This window comes from Lissotriton vulgaris, chromosome 4_1 (genome assembly GCF_964263255.1).
Source record: "Lissotriton vulgaris chromosome 4_1, aLisVul1.2, whole genome shotgun sequence".
In the NCBI taxonomy this organism is placed as follows: Eukaryota; Metazoa; Chordata; class Amphibia; order Caudata; family Salamandridae; genus Lissotriton; species Lissotriton vulgaris.
In genome coordinates, this window is record NC_141691.1 from 1,202,700,462 (window position 1) to 1,202,725,059 (window position 24,598).

Here is a 24,598-nt window from a genome sequence, read left to right on the forward strand (position 1 = left end):
GAGATAACAACCCTCCAGTGTGGGGTATGGGCAAGAGGCTACCACCCCATAGTCCTGGCACCTGGTCTTTCGCAGAAGACCCTCCGTGATACTTTGAGCTCTCCTGCAGAATACTATCTCATAAGGTATTGTTTGTGCCAATGAGGGGAGATCCTAGGTCTATCACTCTTCCTGTCTTGTCTGATCCCTCCACTGATGTCTCCACCCACCATCCTTCTCGTGTCTGACCTAGGTTCTTCTTCACCTGCGGGAACCACCCGATCATGGCTCCATAATCTACCATCTTCCATGACCACTGTGTTCTTATTTTGCATTCTGATGGTATTGGGGGCATAAAACTTGTCACCCCCTTTTCTCAGTCTCTCCGGTTTCCTTACGTAGACTTTCTGTCCTCGCTGGAATCCTCTCTCCTTAACTCCCCACTTCTTATCGTACCACTCCTTGTATTTCTGTTGATTGACTTCAAGTGGTACGCCCACAGCATGTCTCTTATGGCTACCTCGATGTTCTCCCCGGCTTGATTGGCCAACTGTATGCACTCTTTCAACATGCGGTTTACTCTCTCCACCTTGCCATTGGCTTTGGGGCAATACAGTGGTGTGCGGATATGGACTATGGAACAGTCCTTAAGAAACTCCTTCATCTCTTCTGAGATCAGCTGCACCCCATTGTCTGTCACCAGTGTTAAAGGCATTCCTTCTCTCGAAAACACCTCTTTCAGGAACTCAATGATCGCCTTTGTGTTCACGTTGTGGACCATCTTGCAGGTTATCCAGCTTGAGCAGTAGTCCACCAGGACCAGTAGGTACCAGTCTTGGGGCCCTTTGCCATGGATGGGTCCGGCTATGTCGAAGCCTAACTTGTCCCACGGAACCTCGGGATCTTCCACTGGTGACAGGGGTGCTCGCCTCGTGATTTTGGACTTGTCACTCAAACTGCACGCGTAGCAGTCGCGCACCTTGTCCTCCATCTCACTGTCCATTGTTGGGAACCAGTAGTCTCTACGTAGTCTTGCTTTGCTCAAAATACGGCCTAAGTGTCCTTCCTGCGCTAGTTCCACTATTTGGCTTCTTAAAGCTTCTGGTGGGACTAATTTCCCGGACTTGAGTATGAAATCTCCTTCTACTGATAGATCTTCCCTCACGTTCCAGTACGGTTGGATCTCTGTTTCCATGTCCTTGCACTTCTTTGGCCATCCCGTGAGTATATGTCTCTTCACCTTCTTCAGAACTTCATCTTGTTCCATCTGGGTTACCCATGCATTCTTTTCCACCGCAGCTAAACGCAACTCCAGAATTGAGCCACCCATCAACTCTTCTTCCTCCTCTCCTCCAGCTGGTGCTCTCAATAGGAAATCTGCAACCTTATTCTGTTGCCCTGGAATGTAGGATACTCTGAAATTGTAGGCTTGCAGACCCACAGCCCATTTAGCTATGCGGGGCGTCATGCTTTCCATGTCCTTCTTTGTGAACAGCGAGACCAGTGGTTTATGGTCGGTCTGTACTTTAAATGGAATTCCCCAGATGAAAAATTTGTAGTGACAGATGGCCCAATAGACCGCTAGAGCTTCTTTCTCTATGGTCGAGTAGTTTTTCTCTGATGAAGTGAGGGTTCTTGATGCAAAAGCCACGACATTGACCTTGCTCCCCTCTCTTTGCGCCAACGTCGCCCCGATTCCTCTGTTGCTGGCATCAGTCAAGAGGATGGTTGCACCATTCGGGTCAAACTTCCCAATAAACGGGGCTTCAATGATTGCCTTCTTTATGCACTTCATGGCCATCTCTTGTTCTTTTCCCCAAGTGAAGACACTGTCTTTCCTGATTAAATCTCTTAGCGGTTGTGACACCATTGCAAAATCCTTGATGAACTTAGCCATGTATTCAGCAAGCCCTAAGAACGATAGTATGTCTTCTTTGCTCTCGGGAGTGGGGGCGTCTCTCACTGCTCTAACCAAGTCGTGCTTAGGCTTGATACCTTCTTCAGATAAGGTGTGTCCTAGGTAGTCCACCGAACACACTCCTAGCTTGCATTTGGATGGTTTGGTGGTGAATCCTACCTCTTTCAACTTCTCCAACACCTTCTTTGCCATCTCATTGTGTTCACCCTCACAACCACCGAAGATCAGGATATCGTCTTGGAAGCAGATAGTGTTCCTGCAGTCTTTTAACACATGTTGCATGACTCTTTGGAAGGCCGCAGCCGCTGACGCCAAACCAAATGGCATTCGCTGAAACTTGAAATTGCCAAAAAGGGGTGGTGAATGCCGTTAGTATTTGTGAATCCGGATGAAGCTTGATTTGGTAATAGGCAGAGGACAGGTCCAGTACACTAAAATATCTGGCCCCCCGGATCGTGCTTAACATTTCTCCTATCCTGGGAAGAGGAAACCTGTCCACCAGGATATTCGCATTAAGATCCCTCAGGTCCACACAGAGTCTTATGCTGTTCCCTCCATCTTTTGCCGTGATCACGATCGGGGCCAACCAGGCTGAACTCTCAATTTCTGTGATAACTCCCTGACTAACCAACCTCTGAAGTTCCTGCTGGAGGGGCTCTCTCATGCGCAAAGGTATGGATCTAGTCTTATGCACTACGGGTACTGCCCCCTCCTTTAGAATGATCCTGTGCATATAATTCTTAAATACTCCCAACCTGTCACTGAATACCTCCTTCAACTCCTCGGTGAGGTCCCCTGCTATTCCTGCCTGGTCAATTAATAACACCTGCTCCTTGTTGTTCGGATCCAGTTTCATACCCAACTCCTTCTGGTGTTTCCAGCCCAACAGAGTCGAGCCACTAGTGGACACATACACTTTTCCCACAGTGTGTCTATCTTTAAATGAAATTCTCATTGTCACCATGCCCTCTAGCGGGATTTTTCCTTTGTTTTACCCCTTGGGACTAATGTCAGCTTGCATCATTTTGACAGGATGGTTTGCAAATTTATCCTCAAACACGTTTTTATCTACCAAAGTGTAAGGGGAACATGAGTCAGCATACATACTAAACTTCACACCATCAAGTAAAACATCACATTTTGGATAAATGTCATCATTATTTTCATCCTCCTCCCCCACTTGGAAAATGTAAGATTTTTCTCCTTCCTCATCCTGGGGGGACTCCTCAATAACATGCACTGCTTTACTGGGAGCTTTACATACCATAGAATAGTGCCCCCACCTGTTACACTTTCTACATTGCACATTTCTTGCTGGACACTTCCAGTTATTGGCAAAATGGTTTGGACTACCACATTTAAAACACACCATGGTACTGGACTTACTGCGATTCATCTCTTTACTCTTGTCCCCTACTTTACAAACAGTTTCTCCCTCTGTACAAGACTTGTTTTCTGCCCTCTCCTTATTTGTCCCCTCCTGTGATTTCATCTCTCTCATACATCGCGCGGTGTGTTCTAGGCCCTTAGCTATATTTATGGCTTCCTCTAGGTTGGGGTTCTTGGTAAGTAATTCCTCTTGAGTCTTGGTGTCGTTGGTGCATCTCACGAGTTGGTCTCTAATCAAAGAGTCCGTGAGTTGCCCAAATTCACATGTGGCTGATAATCCTCTCAACACTGCAATATACGCACTCACTTTCTCCTCCCTCTTCTGCACCCTCTTAAAAAACTTATGCTTTTCCATCACCACATTTATTTTCTCCTTGAAGTGAGACTCCAACTCCCTTAATGTGCTTTCATAGACATTGACACCCTCCTCCACTTCCTCTTGATTATCCTCCACCAACCTCCCTGTAATATCTTCATAGATTTTTCTCCCATGTGTGCCTAAATTGTGGAGTAGTATATGTTGTTTTCTCAAATTTGTATAATTGCTACCTCCTATGGCTATTAGATATGATTTCAATATGCCTTCCCACCTTCTCCAGGGAATGACGGGTTCTCCTAACTCATTGAGGAAAGGTGGAGGCTGACTCATTCCTGCGCCTGCCATTGCCATAAAATTACCTTAAATTTCCTGATCAACCTTTCCACTAGCAGAATGAAAGGGGTGAGATACTGCAACTGAGGGTGAGTACTAAGAATAGAGCTTCCACCGTGTATCAACTAGTACAACCACGTTTTCCCTCAACAGCCGCACAATTTCCTACATTACATGTGAATTCAGCATTATCTCTGTTGTCCCCTTTCTTCAGCCACTTGTTTTAGTCTGTGATCCAATCAAAATGCGAGCCTCCTCCCAAGCTGGCGGGAACTTCCTGTGGAGAGATTTTCCCTGAAGAAGTTCCTGTCAGGACGGAGCTGCCTGAAGAAAGGATCTGCTGCTCCTGAGAATACGTGCTGCTGGTTTCAAACTTCTTTCACCCAGTTTAAAGTTAAACTTCGTATGCTATTTGAATGCCATTTCCACTGGAGTTAAGCGAAAAGTGAGTCAGATATTCCGCGATCCCTCCGCGTGGAAGCTTGCCGGTAAGCGCGCTTGCCTCGCGCCAAAGCTGTATCGGAGTGCGGTTTCTCCCCAACAAACACACACAAGAAGCTCTGTGCTCTGTGGAAGATTGGGGGCCCTGCGCGTGTACAAAGTCCGTGAACGGGTCCGCTAACTGCCCCTTTGGCGATTAATTTTTTTTTCCCAATACGCCTCACAGTTCGTTTTCTCTGTCCTCCGACTTCACTCTCCAACAGGACGCCCCCTGTGCCCGACCCGACACACGAATGAGCCTCCTTGCGCACTGAACCCTGGAACCTGAGGCAGCTCCCCTCATTAATATACTTCCACACGATTCAAACAGTGCTCACAGTGCCCGATCTGGCACCCGAGTGAATTGCCATCCACACAGGATTATTTTTCCATTTAGTCTCTGACATAGACTCGCTAGCGTCTAGCTCGTGTCCAATTAGCATTCAGTCACAATAGTTCCTTACTTGTGTTCCTTTTCACACGTGTCCGTCCACAGCAGTAACACTCTCCTTCTTCTGCTGATCACCACGGACTCTGTTAATCTTCCGTTGACAGGCAATTAATTCACTCCAGGGGAACGGCATCCACTGTCCCTGGCACAGTCTCCTCACCTCGTCGCCAAGAATTGTAGTAAAGAGGAACACCGTTGTGGGTAATTAGAATCTTTATTCACTAAGTAAACGCTTAAGGTGCCGTCAGCTTGTCAACAAGGAACCCAGCTGCTCCGTCAACATTCCATAGCGAGCGCCGGGCTGTCAGGCGGACTGTACCAATGTCTGGGTAGGGATGGGGGGAAACACGGGAAGGTGGGTGAACAGAACATTCCAAGTTACAACAAGGCCTATACCGTACCTTTAATTAGTTACATGAGGGAGATGCTATTAAACATGTGTGACATTGCCTCATTTAATATATGAAAAGGAAAAGTTGTTCACGCTTCAAGTTTATTTAATGAAATATACATTTAAATGCTTAGTGCATGTTGTGTCGCCAAATCTTCATACAACTTTACTTAGGATTGTAAATACTGCATTGGATGCTTTTTAAATTTATTTTTTGTTGTTGTTGAAGGAAACATAATCCTTTTTTTCTGCTGCCATTTTGGAATGGCTGATGACGAGGATAGTGACAGTTGGATGTCTCAGTAGCTGGGGATGGCCATTACAGGAGAGAGTATCACAAGTGAAGTGGAATTAGGGGTGGGGGGCCTCACCTCTAGATCCGCAGCACGCACTGTGGTGACACCCTCTCCTTTTCCCAGTCGCTGCCCACCGTGGGATCTCAGAAGCTGGTGGTGAAAGGAGCATGGCCCCTGCCGTTGGCAAGCCGCCCAGTGAAGTGATTGTGCTTTTAAGTGGCATGAGTGCAATGGTTGCGTTTGGGGGCATGGGGGCAATAGTTGCGGTAGGCGGGACGCCTCCGGGCGGGATTCTGTAGTCAGCCGCCGCTCACCCAACTCAGCGTGGGGAACACCACCTTCCTGTCAGCTGTTTTCCAAAACAGGCGATGCTCCTGAACTGCTGCCAAATGGAGATTGGGAGAAAGAGGACCCAGGAGGGGTGTGAACAGCGTGACGTTTGCCCAATGTTAAAATGGCCCAGTTTTGCGAAAGCCTTGGTGATGCACAGAAATAGATGGAGTGTTTTGATCGCTTCTGTGATGGCTGCTGGGTGGAGTGAAATACAGCTTGTTTGGGCCAGAACCCAACTGCGGATGCAGTTTACAAAAGCAGATGCATGCAGAATATAAGAAAGGCGTGAGGCCTCCGAAGCCACCACCAAGCTTAGCAAGGAGGACTGGAATGGGATACAATGCTGCATGCCCTCACGGATAAAAATAAAACAAAGAGCATGACACAGGGTAAGTGGGGAAAAAACAAATCATGGCGGATGTGAAGTGTGTGCCACGTTGAGCATGAGGAACACAAAAAAGGAAGATGAAGCTCAGCAGACGTGAAGCATGCCCTGTTGTAAATAAATCTAGTACCCTAGTGTAATTTTCCCGATTCATGCCCTTACATAGGTATAAATTAGCCGATCCTTATATAAGCATAGAAATCATTACCATATTTAGACTGAGCCTATGACGCCCAAATATGGCATGGCTACTTCCACTAAGTTCAGAGAATCAACAACGATTTTTTAGAGAAACCCGCCTTCAGCAGCTAGGGACTTCCCCTCACCTGAATACTAATTTATCTAGGAAATCATGGAGTTTTCACAGAACTGGGACTTTGAAGGTGCCGAGTTTGACGTATGATTAGACTTAATAGCGTCACTCAAAGTATAAATATGCCTACATTTGCCTAGACAAACACGCATGGTTTGGGGCAGATCAACTAACTACTTGCCCAACGCCCTGCAGCAGCAAGTGCCGAAGGAAGCCGACCCTCCAGCTGACGCACTGTGAGACGCTGTCCTTTCTCCTGCCGAGAAATCCAGCTCCAGTGTTTCCAGGCTATCCTTGCGGGTTGCTGGGAGATCGAGTCCTGAGAGAGAGAGATTCAAGATCTCCTTCATTCTAAAACCAAGGTACGGAGCTGATTAGACACTTAGAGAATTTCTGGATAGATCCTTGCAGAGAAATACTAAACTTAAGCTACTCCTCATTTACTACTTCCCTTGTACTAGACTTAGGTTAGGTACACCGGGGTAGGCGTATTTTAGAAGCACCAGTTGAGTACTTTTAGTCATTTTTTTATTACTGTATGTATTTTATATGTTTTAGGCAACCTATGGCTTAGAAGCCATATCATGCTTTTACAGTACTACTTTCTAATACTTTTCGTATTATATGCCCTGTTCTTTATAACCAGTATTACGATTGTAGCAGTACATTTCTTATGCTTGAGAAAGAAGACTGTTCAATAAATACTTTTTATTGAAAATGCCCCTCTCTCTATTTTCTCAGCACCTCTGGTGAAACGAAGCATGCACGATTGACTGAGTAAAATAGTTATCTATTGTTTCAGCGACTCTAGAGATACGTTTCTTATCCTGGGGAAACAAAGTTGTCATGTTTATGCGGTTGTCAGAAACTAATCCCTTCTTGTGTATTCAAGAAAGTTTCTAGTGGCCTCTGAGCTAGCTGGCACTCACAATTAAGTTTAATATATACGATAGAGACCTAGTCGACCTCAGTCCTACGTCTAATCTATAGTATATGTTATTCCAATGGGCAGAGCCTATTGGGAATATAAGGAACTACACTACAGCCCCACACTGAGGCAGGGAAACACAAGGATAAACAAGTGTGTATGCGCAGGGGGAGGGGAGACAGATGGGGGCCTGCGCGATTTAATCGCAGGAGGGAGCTGCTGGCACCACGATAATTGCTGCCATATGCCAGCTGCTCGTTCCCTCGAGAAGATCGCCAAACGTGCGGGCGTTGCAATAGAAAGCAATGCAACGCCTGCACATTTTTGGGAAGAACAGCTCATCGATGACATGAGGTCCTCTCCTATGCAGCGCATGCGCGCTGCGTAGACGAGATCTAAAAAAAGGTTAAAAAGCTGGCCACGTCATCGTTTTTTTAAATTCTGCCATCTTTTCTTTTGGGCACCTCTCAGAATGATAAATAGAATTAATTGTGTATCTCTCACCAGGTAGGTCAAAAGGAAGTATATGCTACGAAATTGAGTAATATTTGTCTGGAAGAAGTATAGGATAGATCACTCTCACAGGATATATGGTAGCAAGGTGCAACCAAGGAGAGGCTGTGTCAGGTGGGGCACAACATGGGTGAGTGAGGGTTCTTGTCCAAACACGGAGGAACCCCATGATGAAGCATGTCACCCTCAACACAATGGGACTGCACGATATATATGTGGGCTAGAACTTCCTCTCGGGGAAGGACCAGGAGTGTTTTTATAGAGAAGGCCAAATTTCAATACCTCAAGGGTGAAGGTGAGGGGCAGAGTGCAAGAAAAAGGTGTAAGTTTAAAATGATCTCAGTAGGGACAACAAACTTTAATTTTATGTCCTACAGGATAGGGGATAAAAGCAATGTAAACAGGGTTTTGGATGTGCACACTGTTGTATGTCATATAGGGCTGAAACATGTTGACCACACAAGTTCAAGGCATTCATCAGGAAAAAGATCTTCAGTCACTCTACTGGAAAAACGTGCGAAAGTCAAAAGGAGAAAGATACCCAGGCCTCTACTCTTGACCAACCATGCGAAGCAGTAGCAATCAGTGGGGTAGGCCAGATGGCCCTATGATCAATGTGTACAGTCCGACTCTACAATCTACAGAGACTCTCACCACGTAGATTACTCTTACGTGTCATGGTGATGCTCCATCATAGACTCTGGAGGGAGAGTGTTATTTATATCTGCATACACTAGCACACGCTCAGTAAGTCAAAGCTACATGTGTCGTCTTAGGCTACGCTCTAAAGTGTGTTCTTTATATCTGCATACACCAGCACACGCTCAGTAAGTCAAAGCTACATGTGTGGTCTTGGGCTACGCTCTAAAGTGTTAAATCATGGAAGATCAAAGAGTCTGATTGGAATTTTAACATGACATATTTCAATTACCAGCCCGTAATTACTTGAATATTCTTTTGTGCTGATGCAATCTTTACTTGTCCCACATTTGTCAAACTTTTTCGTTAACATCACAGAAATAACGTTGCTCTATTACAGTTGTAGTATTTAATAGTAATCCTGAGCTGTGTAAAAGTGAAAACCAGCGGGGCAGGAGACAATTGCCTCTTCCTTTTCACCTTTATATCTAAGCAGTAGTATTTAATAGTAATCCTGAGCTGTGTAAAAGTGAAAACCAGTGGGGCAGGAGTCAATTGCCTCTTCCTTTTCACCTTTTCATCCAAGCAGATGGAACGTTTTCTACAGGGCCTCAGTGTTCTCTTTGTTCATATTTATCTTTTTTATTCTATATAATAAACAGGTAGTTCATCTACTCACTTTGTGTAGTATTGATATGTAACAGACTACTACTTCAGTCTCAAGGTCTGTCAAGAGGTAACCACAGCTATCTCATCTAGGCCTATGGCTGTGCTTGCATCAGGACACTGAAGGCACATCCGGCGCATAGCAGAGGGGCGCCCTTAGTCGCAACACGGGCAGGAGCAGCCAAAGGTGGAGAGTCGTCCGTCCTCTGAGTCGCCACAATGGAGGGGTCGCCCCATGACATCATCGGAGGGCGCAAAAGGGGGGCAGCAACATATAAGGCCCCGCAAGCGAGGGATCGGCCTCTTTTTCCCGGGGAGGGCGAGTTCGTCAGTGGCCAACTCGCCCAGTGGCATAATTTCTTGCAGCAGAAATGGGGGCTACCCCAAATGTGGACTGATTTACTGGAATTTTCCCCTTGGAAGGGGGTTTTCATTATGTGAGTACCGGGAAGGCAGGAGGGGGGGGGATGACCTGCTGGTGGTCCCGGACTCTTCGGCTCTACCTGAAAAATTGAACCTTTTGGGGGAGTTACCTAGTGCTAGGTAACTCTGCCAGGGATGGACCGCGCTGCGCTGCCGTGGAAGTTATTAATAAATGTATACCCTTGATTGATGGTGAGGGCGATGGATAAGGTAAGGGGCCTGCTGGCACTTGCCATTAACCTTTTGGAAATGTTCCTCGGTAGAGGAAGGTCGAGATACTGATGTGTTGCCTACACAATCGATGAACTGTTTATCTGCCCTATATCCTGCTTCTCAAACAATTATGTGTGATCTGGTGGATCTTATGAACGGTGTTCTCATAATGATGTATGCTTTACTATGACGAAGGTTGTCACTTATCATTGCACAATGTTGTTTCTATGTGATTAAAAGGCTACGCCCTTGGTTAAACCACAGTAATGACTTTTGTCCATTTCCTTGAGAGGGATGCAGTGGGGCGCAGCGAGTGGCACGTGTGAGCGCACTATTGACTCGCACAAAAGTTCACAAGGCAAGGCAACAGGGGGCACTTCTCACGTACTTCTATGAATGCCTTATTGTCACCAGTGCTGGTACTTGTGTTGCATCACTTTGGAGCACTTACATGAGCACCAGTAAGGCAAATTTCATTTTTTTAGGCACAGGGAACTTACGTTTTTTTCCAGAATTGATGTTGATACAACGTGAAGACTCGAGTTCCAAGTTTTAAATCTGCAGCTCTGGCATAAAGCCACATCTTTTCCAGCTTGAAAACGATCTCCCTAGACTACACTAGTGGTACAAGTGAGACATAAGGCAGGTGGTTGTTCACAGCCTATGCTACTGTAGTACAACAACAATCTGTGTTTAAAATACATAAAAGGACATATTGAAGTGGACACCTACATAAGGGGGCCTGTTTTTTACACAGAACTTCACGCCTCGGTACCGTTGCAATAGCAAGGCCATGTGGGCCCTAATGCAAGATAGGAATGTGAGCTCCTACAAACCTTCCCTTTTTTGGCTTTATAAAAAATAGTCATTAATTAGGGTGAAATAGGTCCTAGTGTCTCTGCACCTACTTCAATAAAGCTTGATATATATCTGAAGCACCATTTTACATTTCAATAAAGCCTAGGAGGCTCTGACTAAGGGTGGGCGTAAAATCCGTTTCGCGGGCGAATTTGCGGATTTTTCGCAATTTCGGGATCCGCGAATCTCGCGAAATCGCGGTAAAATCCGCGAATCAGCGGGGACGAATTTTCAGCCAAGCAAGGGTTACAGCAGCAGGTGCAAATGTTGAACCTAATTTCTTTGTAACCTTTTACAAAAGGGTTACAAACAAATTAACTTCAACTTGGACACCTGCTGCTAATTGCTTCCTGGCGCCTCGTTGCCTACTTGCAACTATTCTCTGACCCTGCTCTGACCCTTGAAGCAGGGTCAGAGAATAGTTACAAGTAGGCAACGAGGCACCTGTCCAAGGAATTAAACCTCATCAGGAAGCACTTACAGATATAAAAAACAGGAAGAAGGGAGAGGATGGCAAATACACCCATTTTGAGTTGTCAGGAGGGGTTAAACTAAAAGAGACCTTTACAGCACAATTTTCATATGCATTTTGCTAAAAATAAAAAGCTGTATGTTCTGTAGGGGCAACTCAGGAATCTAGCCCTTCAGAGATCCGACCTCTCTTTCTTTCTCTCGTTCTCTCTCTCCCTCTCTCAGTCCCTCTCTTTCTCTCTCTTTCTATCTATCTATCTATCTATCTATCTATCTATCTATCTATCTATCTATCTATCTATCTATCTATCTATCTATCTCTCCCTCTCCCATAAACGACTGCATGGGTAACTTCGCTATGCAAGCGGCTCGCGAAGACGCAAAAAGCCCCGCGAACATGCAAAAAACCCAGCAAACACGCAAAAAACCCCGCAAACACGCAAAAAAACAAAAATCGGCAAATTCGCACAAATTCGCGAATTTTGCAGATCGCGAATTCGCAAATCCGCAAAATTCGCAGATCGCGGATTCGCAAAATTCGCCCATGCTTAGCTCTGACAACTGCTTTATATACTGTGATCAGCAGTGGTCTTGCCAGCAATTTTTCTTTTCCCTACATATCCGTTGTTAGTGCTGACGCCTCACATGCCCACCCTCCTGCCCAACAACCAGCTTAAAAAATGCCATGATGCGGTCAGCTCTGTCTGCGTAGTAGGAAAAAAAAACTTCTTTAAAAAATGAACTTCCTTTATTGCAATTTAACCAGCAGACACAAATTACAATACATTTCCGAGCCATGGCCACATTACAGTAACTAAGAGCATTCCGAAAGCATAGTTTCTCTCCAATCTCCAAGATATCTTGTTATGATCAAGTGTGCTTCATCCTGGGTCCGTGTCAGAGGGGTGTGGATATCTGCTCAAAAGTATACCATATGGGAAATTGTGCATGCACAAGCATTCTGGGGACGGAGGGCAGCTGACACCCTCCATTCGAACTGTCCGTCCTACCCATTGCAGCTCACATCTCAAGATTTTGAAAAATTATAATGTAAATTTCATCCATGGAGCAGAACAGGCACGCTGCTGTAAACATGGCAAACAAACTTTGCCAAAGCCTGTAGATCTCTTGGAAGCAAGACCTATTGGCTTTACCAATCCTAGTGATATGATTGCTCATCACCCACTTTTGGCAAATGGGAATTAAAACAGCTTGTTGACAAAGTTTTAGGAACAGTTTTTAAATTAAGTAATTCAAATTATTTAAAAGTAATGACATATTATTACAAAATTTGAATATACTTTTTAAGAACATCACTAACAGAAAAGGCATGTTTCCAGAAAAATAAACTTAAACATCCTCCATGCTGCAGGCTTAACATTGCTGCAGTTCAGTGTCTGCGAGGCGTAGCCCTAAGCACAATGCAACACTAGTCACTCAAGTAGCCATCATCTAAAAGAACACATTTCATATTGCATATTAATATATAAAAGTTTCACAAAGACTCTAAATTCCTGTTAAACGCATTAAAATGCAACAATAGTCATTGATGCTTTTAGTTTTTTTTTCAGAAAGTGTTCAGATCAGTTTATGTTGATGCACTACACCGTGATACATTATTCTTTAATAAGGCTCAAACTGCATTTGTGGAGTATTCTGGGATTCAAAACTGACCCAAATTGATTTTAGCAATGTTTATAAAACCACTAGTGATTTCAGAAACACAGCTTTAATTACATGAAGCTATTAAATGTGGACTATGTATTTTAATAAATAGAGAAAAGGTTAATTTGCATTAAAAAATATTTTTTAACAGAGTATGCAGCTTGTCCTTTGTTATTCTTGCTGCTAGCTTGTGCTTCTAATGAGCAGACATTTCAAAGTGTATTTAGGACTGCAGTACCACCTCCTGTTAAAAGGGGCGGATCTGAACAAAAATATAAACAGACTTTATGAAACGTGGGTTCCCACAAGGCAATTTAAAAATAAAAGTTGTACAAATTGACACAGGTGTTCCTCAAGTCATTTTCATCATTTAAAAGACATTGTAGAAACCTGAATCCAGGTCCCCACAAGGCAGAGTGAGTGTGTTATCACACCCAAGTCCTCACAAGCAGTGCCAGTGCTGAGCACCGGAAACCAATTAATTGTCAACACCACAGTTATGACAGTCTGCCACATGGTGGCACTGCTCAGCTAATTTAGAGATGAGCAGAACAACTGTTGTTTATTAATATAATAGCCATAAATACTTCTAATACCTGCTTCCCTAGCCTGGAATAATCAGAACTGTCACACTTACAGGCGAGAGAAATGGTTAGTAGTTGTTTTGGTACCGCCATTGGCAGCAATGACAGGGGGCAATGGGTGGTGCAAACTGCAGTGGCATTCTAGTCAGGTCCCTGGCACTTATTATTTTACAAATTAAGCACTGCTCACAAGGATACTTCTACTACTACTACTACTACTACTACTACTACTACTACTACCACTACTACGGTACACTGTACAGGTGTCACAAGCTTACAGCACTGACATTCTGTGTGCAAGTTGAGTGCAAAGTTCTGGTTTTCACATAAAAGCAGAAGTTTATACAACAGGGGTAAGTAGACCATGCTCACACAGAGACAATGGTCTAGTCACACCATAAATCACAAAACGCTGTATGCTGCCACCATCGCTTTAAGTAATACACCTAGGACAGGAACAATATTTCACTGTCTATTATAAGGGCATGCTTGATGCACCTCTTTAGGTCACAGGACAGATCCTGGAACTCACATGCTCAAGGACAGGCCTAGCCCTCGGTACAAAGGCTAGATTAGTAGGATGCTGGGGTCAAAAAACATAAAAATTAGGTTACCAGTTCCTCTTGCAGTTGGGCAATCGGGAACAAGCTTGGATATCATGCAGGGGACATTTTCAAAACTCGTACCAACAATTTGTGTTACAAAAAAGTAATAAAGTCTTTAGTAACTGACTTATCAAAATTGCAACGGTTTACATAAATGATTACCTCCATATAATTTAAACCCTACATGTCAGTGCCTGAGTTAATTTTCGAGTACTACTGTTCTTATGAGGCTATTTACTTTTTCGTGAAGGTGTGAATTCACGCAGGACACAGGTGTGCACCTGTTTTTATGTGATGCACTTTCTATAGCACACCCTTTCAACTATTACCCGGATGTGCTGCAAAGAGCACAGCTCGAAAATAAAGAAAGGGAATCAGAACTCACGGTCTTCCACGCGTGCACCAACCAGGAACACTTTCAAGGATAATGTATTTGCTCTAGAAAGTGCAATCACAAAAAATCAGGCGCATAGCTGTGGCCGGCAAGAGGCACTCCTTCATGACACGGTCTCTATTTCTCAATAATAAAACTAGCATTTACATCGTCAAGATTCCCATTAAAAACATAACTGACCAAATATTCTAAGCTATTCAAGCATTTTCAAGTCAGTGGACAGCGGATGCGCAATTTGTTCATCCTTCTTCCGCACCGGAACTACTTTGGATCCTACAGATAGCACAGAGGACACAGAGGAGCCCAGTTCCTGATTCTGTAGGTACATGCCAAATGTAGTCTGTAAAAGACAGAATAAAGATGATTTCATTAGTAAGCGGCTAAATGGATTTAGGTGCTGCTAGCTACTTTGTTAAATATTTCTCATTCAAACATTTATGAATTCTTACAGTGTTTGTGTATATATATATATATATATGTATACACTTACTAGCCTACTTCTGGACCAGGAGTAAACCAAGATCACTACTTAAGTAAGTCATATAACACCTGATTCACAAAGATGTTTCTAAATTTATATAGAAACATGTTATTTTCAAGGGTAAATTTCCTTCAATTTTATTCAAGTACAGCAATACTTCAAACATATTTATTATTATCTTTGTTTATATATTTATACGGTACACAATACAAAAGAATTGGGCAGAATTGACAAAAAAAAACAATAAACCTACACTCAGAGCTTTATATTTACACAGGTATGTGGTTTCAAGTTTTTGATATCCCAAAACTCTGCAAGGGATCAGCATAACACTGCACCAGTCACAGCTAGCAAGATCTTTGGAAAAGTTTGTTATTTCATTTTTTTTCGTAGGCACTTGTATTTGAATAATCCACAATTGTGCTGGCAGTTGACATTAAAAGTTTGCCACTGCACAAATGTGCATGTGTACTACTTTTTTATACGCCACCACAGCCCCTCAGGATCTTTGGGGGAGTTCTCTTGTCCTTCACTCGCGTGAATACAAAACTTCCAAACTATTTCAAGATTGGGATATGGTCAGCGGAAAGTTTGTGAATGTCCAATTAGGGACATGTTTTGGATTCTACAAATTAGTAAAGTCTAAATCTCGCCCCAGCCAGTATGAGGGAATTACTCCCATGTAATACGGGTAATATTGTGCAGTACTAATATTATTTATTAATGCTAGGTCACCTTTTGTTTTGAGACTGCCTGTCAGTCATCCTGCCATTTGTGTTCAATTCTATTTGTTTCTTCGGAAATAAAAAACTATCATGAAAGTGCATACATAATAGATAAAACAAATTACAAAATAACAAACAATTCAAATTTATGAACTGAAATAACAAGGGAATGTGCAAACAAACAAGCATTTGCAATGCAATAGGTCTCACATTTCCATAAGTTTAAGCTATTGGCATTGTAAATGACAATGCCTTTAATTTATGTTTGAAAAACCAAAACATAAATAAAAGGCATTGTCATTTACAATGCCAATAGCTCAGGTCTCGCATTTACACGAGTTTATTGCATTGCAAATCCTTTTTTACTCTAGTTTGTGCTACCTGGCATTGTCATTTACAATGCCAATAGCTCAGGTCTCGCATTTACACGAGTTTATTGCATTGCAAATGCTTGTTTACTCTAGTTTGTGCTACCTGGCATTGTCATTTAAAATGCCAATAGCTCAGGTCTCGCATTTACACGAGTTTATTGCATTGCAAATGCTTGTTTACTCTAGTTTGTGCTACCTGCTTTTCCTTAAAGTGCCTCTAAAAAAATTGGCTTCCCTCCTGCGCCCATTGTCGAGAGTCACACTTGACAGCAGTTTTGTCACTTCACATGCAGATATTCGATCGAATGCACATCAAAGAAACACTTCAAACGTCAAGTCCCAGAAGACAGCCTCTTCTTGTTATAAATTACATGGAAATGTAGCAGAACTGCAGTTGCTTATCAGGATCATCTCCGACAGTGGAGCAGACTTATGCTATGTTATAATTGACAGGATGGGGTGGGCGTGGCTTAGGAGCCTCAGGAGATGGCCGCGTTTGTCCGGGGCTCCGTCGAGACATGAGGGACCGGGCTGCCTCCAGGCTTTCAAACTGACTGTTGGGCCGAGTTTCTGGCTTTTCCTGATGTCGGAAGAGACGCTGCCCATCATGTCTCCACGACAACTTGCACCCGTAAGGAAAAACCCATGTTTTTGATGTTTTCGACCCCCGCGATTTCACCGCAACGTCGCGGCCGCCATTTTGTTTTTGGCGCGTCCGCGTTTTCTCGCCTGCAGGATGTTTTTGATGTCTTTCTCCTCATGAACTGCCTTTAATTCTTGGGACACACTTGATTTTCTCAGTATTTTGGCCGTTTAGACCCCTCAATTGATCTGTTGCTGGGCTGAAGTGTGTTTTCTGACTGGCTTCATCGTTTATCTTCATTTTGTCCAGTAAATCCTGTGAGGTGTGCTGCGTCATTTTTGGAAAAGGAGCTACTTCCCTCATGACTTCTCATTATGGCAAAAACACGCAATACCGGCAATGGGTCTATACCAGTGAGTGGCCTACCTTTGGAAGACTTTAATCCCTTTGACCCTTTGATGTTCTACAGGACCCTAAGGCGGCCTCTCTCATGGATTCCACTAGTCCTAAGGGGTCTTCTAACTCAGCGTCACGTTCTAATACTAAACAAAATACCAAGACGCCCCCAACAACGTCCAGTTCACCTTCTACACCGGGTAAACGTGTCAAGGTTAATCCTCCATCTCCTCCTCCGGCATCTTCCTCCTTGACTTCCTCAGATCTTATCCTTGAGGAATTGCGCTCCCTTAAACCCCACATGGAGGAAACTAATCGTCGTCTACTCAATTTGGAAACCAATTGGTCCGTTACCGAACAGAAAGTTGAAGTGTTGGAAAGTCGTGTTGGTCTTATTCAAGACCTTGCTGACCAAGTCCCATCCTTGTCCAAGGAAATAGTGTACAAGATACAAGAGATGTTACCACCGCAAACAGAGAACCCGGGCATACCATCTGACCTGGCAACTTTGTCCTTGTTCAGCAATCCATAGATGGGGAGCCAGGAGCCGCATTGTAAAAAGCCTCTGCAGGTACTTCTTGCCACCAGGAGTGCTGTTAAAGTGACCGGTCGGAAAAACTAGACCCACGCCAATCATAGCTGCAAGGTGCTGCTACCCCTCCCCTATGACCAGTAGGTGATCAATGGCATAGGTGACCATGAGACAGAGAAAGTGCCATGCTTCATCCCTTTTTTGGATGCCTGACTGTCGTCAGTGCAAACAGAGGAGAACGATGCAGTATTGAATGAGGCGGTCCCCCCAAAAGAGAGGGCCTGTCCAGGATCCTCCTCCTCCTGACCCACAAGTGCTTGAGCCTCAGTCTCTTGGCCCCTCTAAATTTGAGCCCCTGTTCACTGACCACTCTGTGCACACCCCACCAGAGGGACAGTGCACCAAATGAAAAATCAGATTAGTAGGGATGGACTGCATGGATGAAGAATAGGGAGAATGTACCCTGTCCGTGGTACCAACGATAGCTTAGGGAAAGGAAGATTGGTGCATTGCCCAAAACACTGAACAGGATAAGCTGAGGGTGTCTTCCTGAAAAGGGGGGTGCCCTATCCTGGACAATGTGGAATTTTTTCAACAGGCTGCGATCACGCCACCCCACTGTAGATGAACTATAGGAGTCTGCCAGCAAGGATCCGAAGGACGCAGGAAACTGTTTTCCCATCCAACTATTTCTACCATTGCAATAATTTTTTTTATCACTATGTATCCCTTTGGCCGCCCAGTTGTTGAGGAACAACTGCCTTTTGCGGGCACCACGTTTGGAGAGGGATGGGGTTGATTGGCCCAGTTAGTCGAAAAAGGGTAAATTGGTTATCCTGATTATTATTCTGATTTCCCTACTAGCAGTACTTGGAATATTGTGGTTTCTAGGCGAGAAATATCCAGTGAACTCTTTGATTGGTACAACACCCCCCCCCCCCCCAAACATATGTTTTTTACCCTGGCTCCTCACAAGGGTCACCAATAAAAGACATATGTAGATAATGTGTTCCTACAAATTTTACTCCAGGCCCATGGTACGTCCAACGTCACAAATTGCTGGATCTGCAGTCTACACCCTTCTGTGACACACAAGAATGACATTTTGTTGTCAATGCCTTTCTCTTACCTCAGGAGTTGTGACGGCTGGTTTCAGCTCCTCACTATGGTATACACTCATTATCACTCTGATACTATGAATATGACGTTAGCTGATTACGAAACAGTCTTAGACTATATACGTGTACATCAAGGGTTTACCCCAGGGGAAAAAGGGACACCGGATACCTTGTCTCTGACAGCTTGTGTGAATGTTTACGAAAGAGAACAAAATGTAACATAGTTCAAAATTAGATGTCTGATTTTTGTGATTTTAATGGCACTGAATATTTTAGATTATTTCAGATGCGCAATATTACTCATGATGTGGCAATGCCGGTGGTTAATATGACAGCGAGTTTCTGTGTTAAGTGAAAAGGGAAAATAGGGGCAGGGGTAAGTAATTGCAGCTACGCTTATGTACTGAGCACTGCAAATAGCCCACCTCTGCTGCCCCCTCACAATGTTTACTTTGTTTTGTAGGTCTCAGCCTATGTTTGTCTTCCTCAAGGATGTTCTAGAATATGCTACCTCTCCTTTCTCCTTCCCCCAGTGTATATAGCGCCATCCAACTGCCATGGGGATCACCGGCTACAACGCAGGGGTGTTCATCTGTTACATGTTAGACAAGTTATTGACACAGTAGACATAGATCAGACAGATACCACATTGCAGCAGTTTACGGATGCTCTGTAGTGTATTGTTCTCTTTTGGGGCCCAATGTCTAATAGTCTCAATATTCAAAACCCACTTGGGTGGTAGAAGAAGTGACTATTGCAACAGCTGGCATCCTGACTAATTTTACAGCTGAGCTACAGGCTACAAGACTCATTGCCCTTCAAAACAAGATGGTGCTAGACATCATACTTGCTGAGATGGGTGGGGCATGCCGTGTCATTGGAAGTAGCTGCTCTGTATACATACCGGACCACGCTCCAAATGTATATGCTGCTATACAGAAGCTCCATAGGCTTGCCTCTGATATACACCAAGAGAATGGCACATGGTCTCTGACTGGGTGGTTCTGGGGCCTATTCGCGACCCGGGCCAGGAAAATTATTATCTTCCTGATTGCAATAGCTGGTATCCTTTTAACATGTTGTCTGTGCATACACTGCCTTCCTGCCTGTTGTGCATGCTGTGCACAAATGTTAACACCTCGTCCCAAACACTTGGAACATGACTCTAAGCACAAGACCTTGATGATGCAATATATCCAGGATATGATGTGCATTGACATGGGGATTCTTTAATATTAATGGTATATCTAGCCTTGTAATATGTTCATTACATATAGCAGAGGGTTTCAGCTTTAGTTGGTAGAAATGAATGGATGCCTTACTGGTGTAAGGATAGAAACTTGAGCACACCTATGTGCAAAATTAATTGCTGGGTTTTCTTAAAATATAAATGTCCAAATGTAGTTTATCTGAATGTTCAAAATTGTATTCAACCTGTGATTTAAATCATATTACTTCATATGATCCAGAATGATTCCGAGAGTTGAACAAACTCCAAAGTAGCTGTACAATTACAATCGTTGAGGTTGAAGCAGTATCATGCTGTTATAGAGGTCACTCCAATGCATTCTGAGCCATAGGCTCTTCTTCAGGGGGAAAGCGACATGCCGTGTGAAACGAAAAACACCAAAGTCAACAGCATTCAGTGTTTGAACTCGCAAATGGGTTCCTATTTGCGAGTTCAAACACTTCATTTGGTTTGGAAGGTCGAGAGGTGGTCACGAGTGAACCGGGTGACCCTATTCTGGTCACTTCCTTCATAGGGCAACCGACCAGCCTCCCAGCATTGTGTGCAGCATACCATGCCAGGAAATGCAATCCTGTTTCCCCTGGCAACTACAACCTCCTGAACCAAGAAGCACAGTGCCAGGCCCATCGGACTGACCGGACGTTGTCATGACTGGCCGAGAGAAACACTGGTAAAACTCAGTCCTGCAGAGTCTATGTCCCCCTCTGGACACCAATCAGGTAAGTATCTCCCCGGCACACCCTGCCAGCAGCAAATGACAGGATACATTGCCTGATGTTTCCTGCAATCTGTGACTGGATGGCTAACTGCCTAAAAGAGACAGAAAAGAAACAGGTGGGTGGTGTCTTATTTTGTTTTTTGTTTGGAAACTGGCATGCCCTGGGAGGCAGATCTGCCTCATCTTGTAAGGCAGATCTGCCTCATCTAGAAAGGCAGAAAAGCAAGAGGTGGGGCAATGGGTAATGCAATAGACAAACATCAATGTATACATAAAGATGTTCTTATCCTTGATCAACCCAGAAAACACACCTATAAAAAGGAAGGCTGTTGAGGGAGCCATGAAAGGTAGCTTCCTAAGAAGGAAGTTACAGTGTGTCCAGTTCATTGGCATGGCTAAGCATGACTTTGCCAACAAGGGTGAAGCAAATGTTTTGCACTGAAGTTTGGTTTGCGTACTGATCAAAGTACCCTCAATATCAGGGACAAAGTGGGTATGCAGTGGCCAATGGGACATTTTTTTTTGTATCATATAGGAAGTCTGACACTTGGCAGGTGTCATCGAGTCCACTGTACTGCTACTCATACCTCGGCTCCATGTGCTGCTGCTGGCCTCTCAGCTATCCTGTGCTTTTGCTAGACCCGAGCATCTCTGTTGCTCATTGGCCCCTAGGTTGTTGGTTTGTTGCTTATCTAACTGAATGTTGCTGCTGATCCCTCATCATGTAATGATGCTTATTCATCATTTCATGTTTCCAGTTTTATGTAGTTGTGATCGTGTCAGTGAGCTCATTTAACCAGGTGACAAAGGTATTGCATGAAACTATCTTACGTGCTAGGTGTGGTGATCCTTTAGCTCACACTGAGCTGCTCTCTCAAGCAGATAACCAAATTGCCATGGTGAGTGATTAATTGATCAAATCTATCGTTTGGTTTGAAGCTTTAATGGTCTTGTCTTTCTGCTGCACACGTAAACTTGCCCTGCTATCTGACGCATACAACCAAATACTTTAATAAAACAATAGCATGTGCCATTGAATACTATTGTAACTATATGTAATGTGCCCCTTTTGAAATAGTGTTCAGTAAATAATCTGTAAAAGGAAAGGGAGGAGAAGATCAGGCAGACATCTCCTTCACAGAGCAGGCACAAAATACCCATCCCAATCTGAGTACGCTCCTACCACATAAAACTAGGTGACATGTCACCAACAGAGCAGTGCGGTGGACCCACAGCGACAGGATAGAAGGAAATCAGAATACTGTACCTCCTGAATGGGGCATTGGCATTTACACAACCCTTCACCAAAACTGGGTACTCTTCAGGCAGGCAAACACACCTAGTAGCCTAAAGTGAACAGTAAGACTGAAATACTACTTTGCACTGAACCAAAATTTTAATTCTAATATTTTTTTTCAAGCAGTTGCTGGCCTAAACAAACCAATGGGTGTAGAGGGCTGATCCAAAGCCCCTCTATTTAAATTGTATAACACAGCATTCGTTCTTCAGCTGCTGTGGGCAATAACACGTTCCAGACAACAGAACTCTGGGGCATATTATCAAGAAATGGAGTTAAAATTATCGCTGCTTTAGCGGCAGGAAACTGCTGCTAAAGCAGCCATAATGGGGCTTCATAATATGCCCTTGTGAATTCCCATAGAAGCCCATGTTCTGGTGTCAACATGGGCTTCTATTGGAATTCGCAAGGGGGTATTATGAAGCCTGTTATCGCCGCTAAAGTGGTGATAATTTTAACTCCGTTCTTGATAATATGCCCCTCTGTTTTCTCTAGCAGACCATTCAAAAGGTGGTGTGCAAAGCATGTGAGATTCTGATCACGGGTCCCAAGATCTTTGCCAGCAATACATGCACGTGTAAGATTCTCAACTTTCAGATGGGCGACTACTGTGTGTTTAACATCCACACGAGAGGAGAAGTCGCTATTTTGGATTGTCCCCACCGACCCATCATGGAGCTGAAACTGAGGACTAGCCATTTTGTGGCACAGTAAACAATGGCAGGAATATCACAGGATGTGCAATTCAACCCCTGGTATCTTTCAGCTGTTATTTCTTCTCAATCGTTCTTTAGTTAATTTCTAGTTTCACAGTTGTAGCAAGATTGTATTTTAGCCAGTTTCCATGCATTCATTCTCCTAGTCACTGGGGTTATTTGTAATGTGAAGTCCCTTCATGATATGTCTTCCTGGGTCATTAGGAACATGATCTCACTTCTACTATCCAGTGATTCTTACAATAACCCGAAGAGCCCTTTGAATAGAGGGAACACAAACCATAAATGTATTTTCGTTTCCAACTGGCAACACTAACCTTTCCACCTTTGCAAGAAGCCAGCACCTGCAAAAGTTCATTGCTTCGTTCTCCAGTCTGCTGATCAATGCAAATGATCTGACACCTGGAACATTTCTTCACAACCTGAAAAGTGTATAAGTGAGAGATAATTAACATGGGTATATGCTAAAACCACGTCATCCCCTTTGACAGCAACATATATGTATATTTATTTTTACAATATCTAAAACGAGTTTTGGCAGGTCAGAAGCCAAACATAAGTGTGGTGCTGCATGTGTGCGTGCGTGTGTGTATGTGTTCTGGGACTGAGGTTATTGTGGTGTGGCAGACAAACGCTGTAGGGAGCTAAGAGGTGAGTGGCTCCTCTTCTCTTTGGGTCTGTGAGTGCCAATCCATGTACTTTACTAACAACTGTTGGAGTAATCCGTCACGCTCCGCAGGTTCCCGATGCAGTAACAATAATTAGTTCAAGCCACAGAACAGTCCCTCCAATCACCCTATTCTTCAAACAGTGGAGCCCCAACCAGCCACCCCTCAACCATTTATGATCTAGTAAAAAATGTTTGCAAAGCTCAGGCCCCGGGGCGCGTCGGATGGTTACGTAGCGCGATCGTATGCGCTCGAGTGCTTCCGGGATGCGCTTACGCCGTGCGTATCACGCGGACGCGGCTACGGGATACTACCGAGACACAAGATGGCGGCGGCTCCGGACTGTTTGGAATGTTGACAGACACCCAAGAGCCAATCAGCTTTCCGCGTCGAACTCGCGTAGCGCGCTGGTACGCGCCCCGGTGCGCGTACCGGGGCGTGCTTATAGATATATATATTTTTTTGAACCTAAATTACTCAAAATCCACTGGAGCACATATCTTGAGACATAGCAAAGGCACATCGGGCTACCAGTCCCTACAATTTTGCCAAGTTTGGTGGAAATCCATTCAGCCGTTCCGGGCTAAAAGTGAGTCCAACCGCCCTATGGAATTTAACATTGGGAAAACACGTTTTGGGACCCTCCTTTTATCTCGGCCCCCGCTTGACGAATCCCCCCCAAACTTACAGGGGAAGGAGCGGAGCGCCGGGAGGCAAATTTCAGGAAAATTTCAGGCAGATTCCTCAATCGGCGCCAAAGTTATTCCCAATAGAATGTTGCGAATTTCCTATACAAAATAATCCTAACTATAACTACCTACTGGCGACCGCCAGTAGGTAATATATATATATATATATTCAACATCTGCCTTCCTGCAGATTTTCCGTGAGATATGTTAGGAACTGGGAACATTTCAGAAAAACTGAAGGACTTTATGTGTTTGAAGTTTGTATGAAATCCAAGACATCCTTCCTGCCAATTTTGATCTCCTTCCATCCTTATTTTAGTGCAATCTGTATTGAGTGAAAGGGTGAGCCTTGCTCAATCTCGATATGCGATTAGTTGTGCAGGAAGTAAAGAATCTGCACACATGTTGGCCCCATCCCATCAAGTACTTTCACAACAATGCAAAGTAAATTTAAATATATCCTTTGTGCTTCCGGTGTCATTTTTTTAGAGCTATTTTAGGGCTGGATT

General features: G+C 44.0%; 1 protein-coding gene across 1 annotated transcript in view; it reads right to left on the minus strand.

The window, feature by feature from the left end:
* Window positions 1–12,027: 12,027 nt before the first annotated feature.
* The window catches only part of LOC147723041 (molybdenum cofactor sulfurase-like), a 1,924,377-nt gene continuing 1,911,806 nt past the window's right edge, over window positions 12,028–24,598 (minus strand). The window contains exons 14-15 of the mRNA XM_086965414.1: window positions 23,050–23,154; window positions 12,028–14,886 (exon numbers count right to left, since the gene is read on the minus strand). Of these exons, the coding sequence (XP_086821540.1) occupies window positions 14,740–14,886; window positions 23,050–23,154 (252 nt within the window). The 3' untranslated portion in view covers window positions 12,028–14,739. The remainder of the gene's footprint in view (window positions 14,887–23,049; window positions 23,155–24,598) is intronic.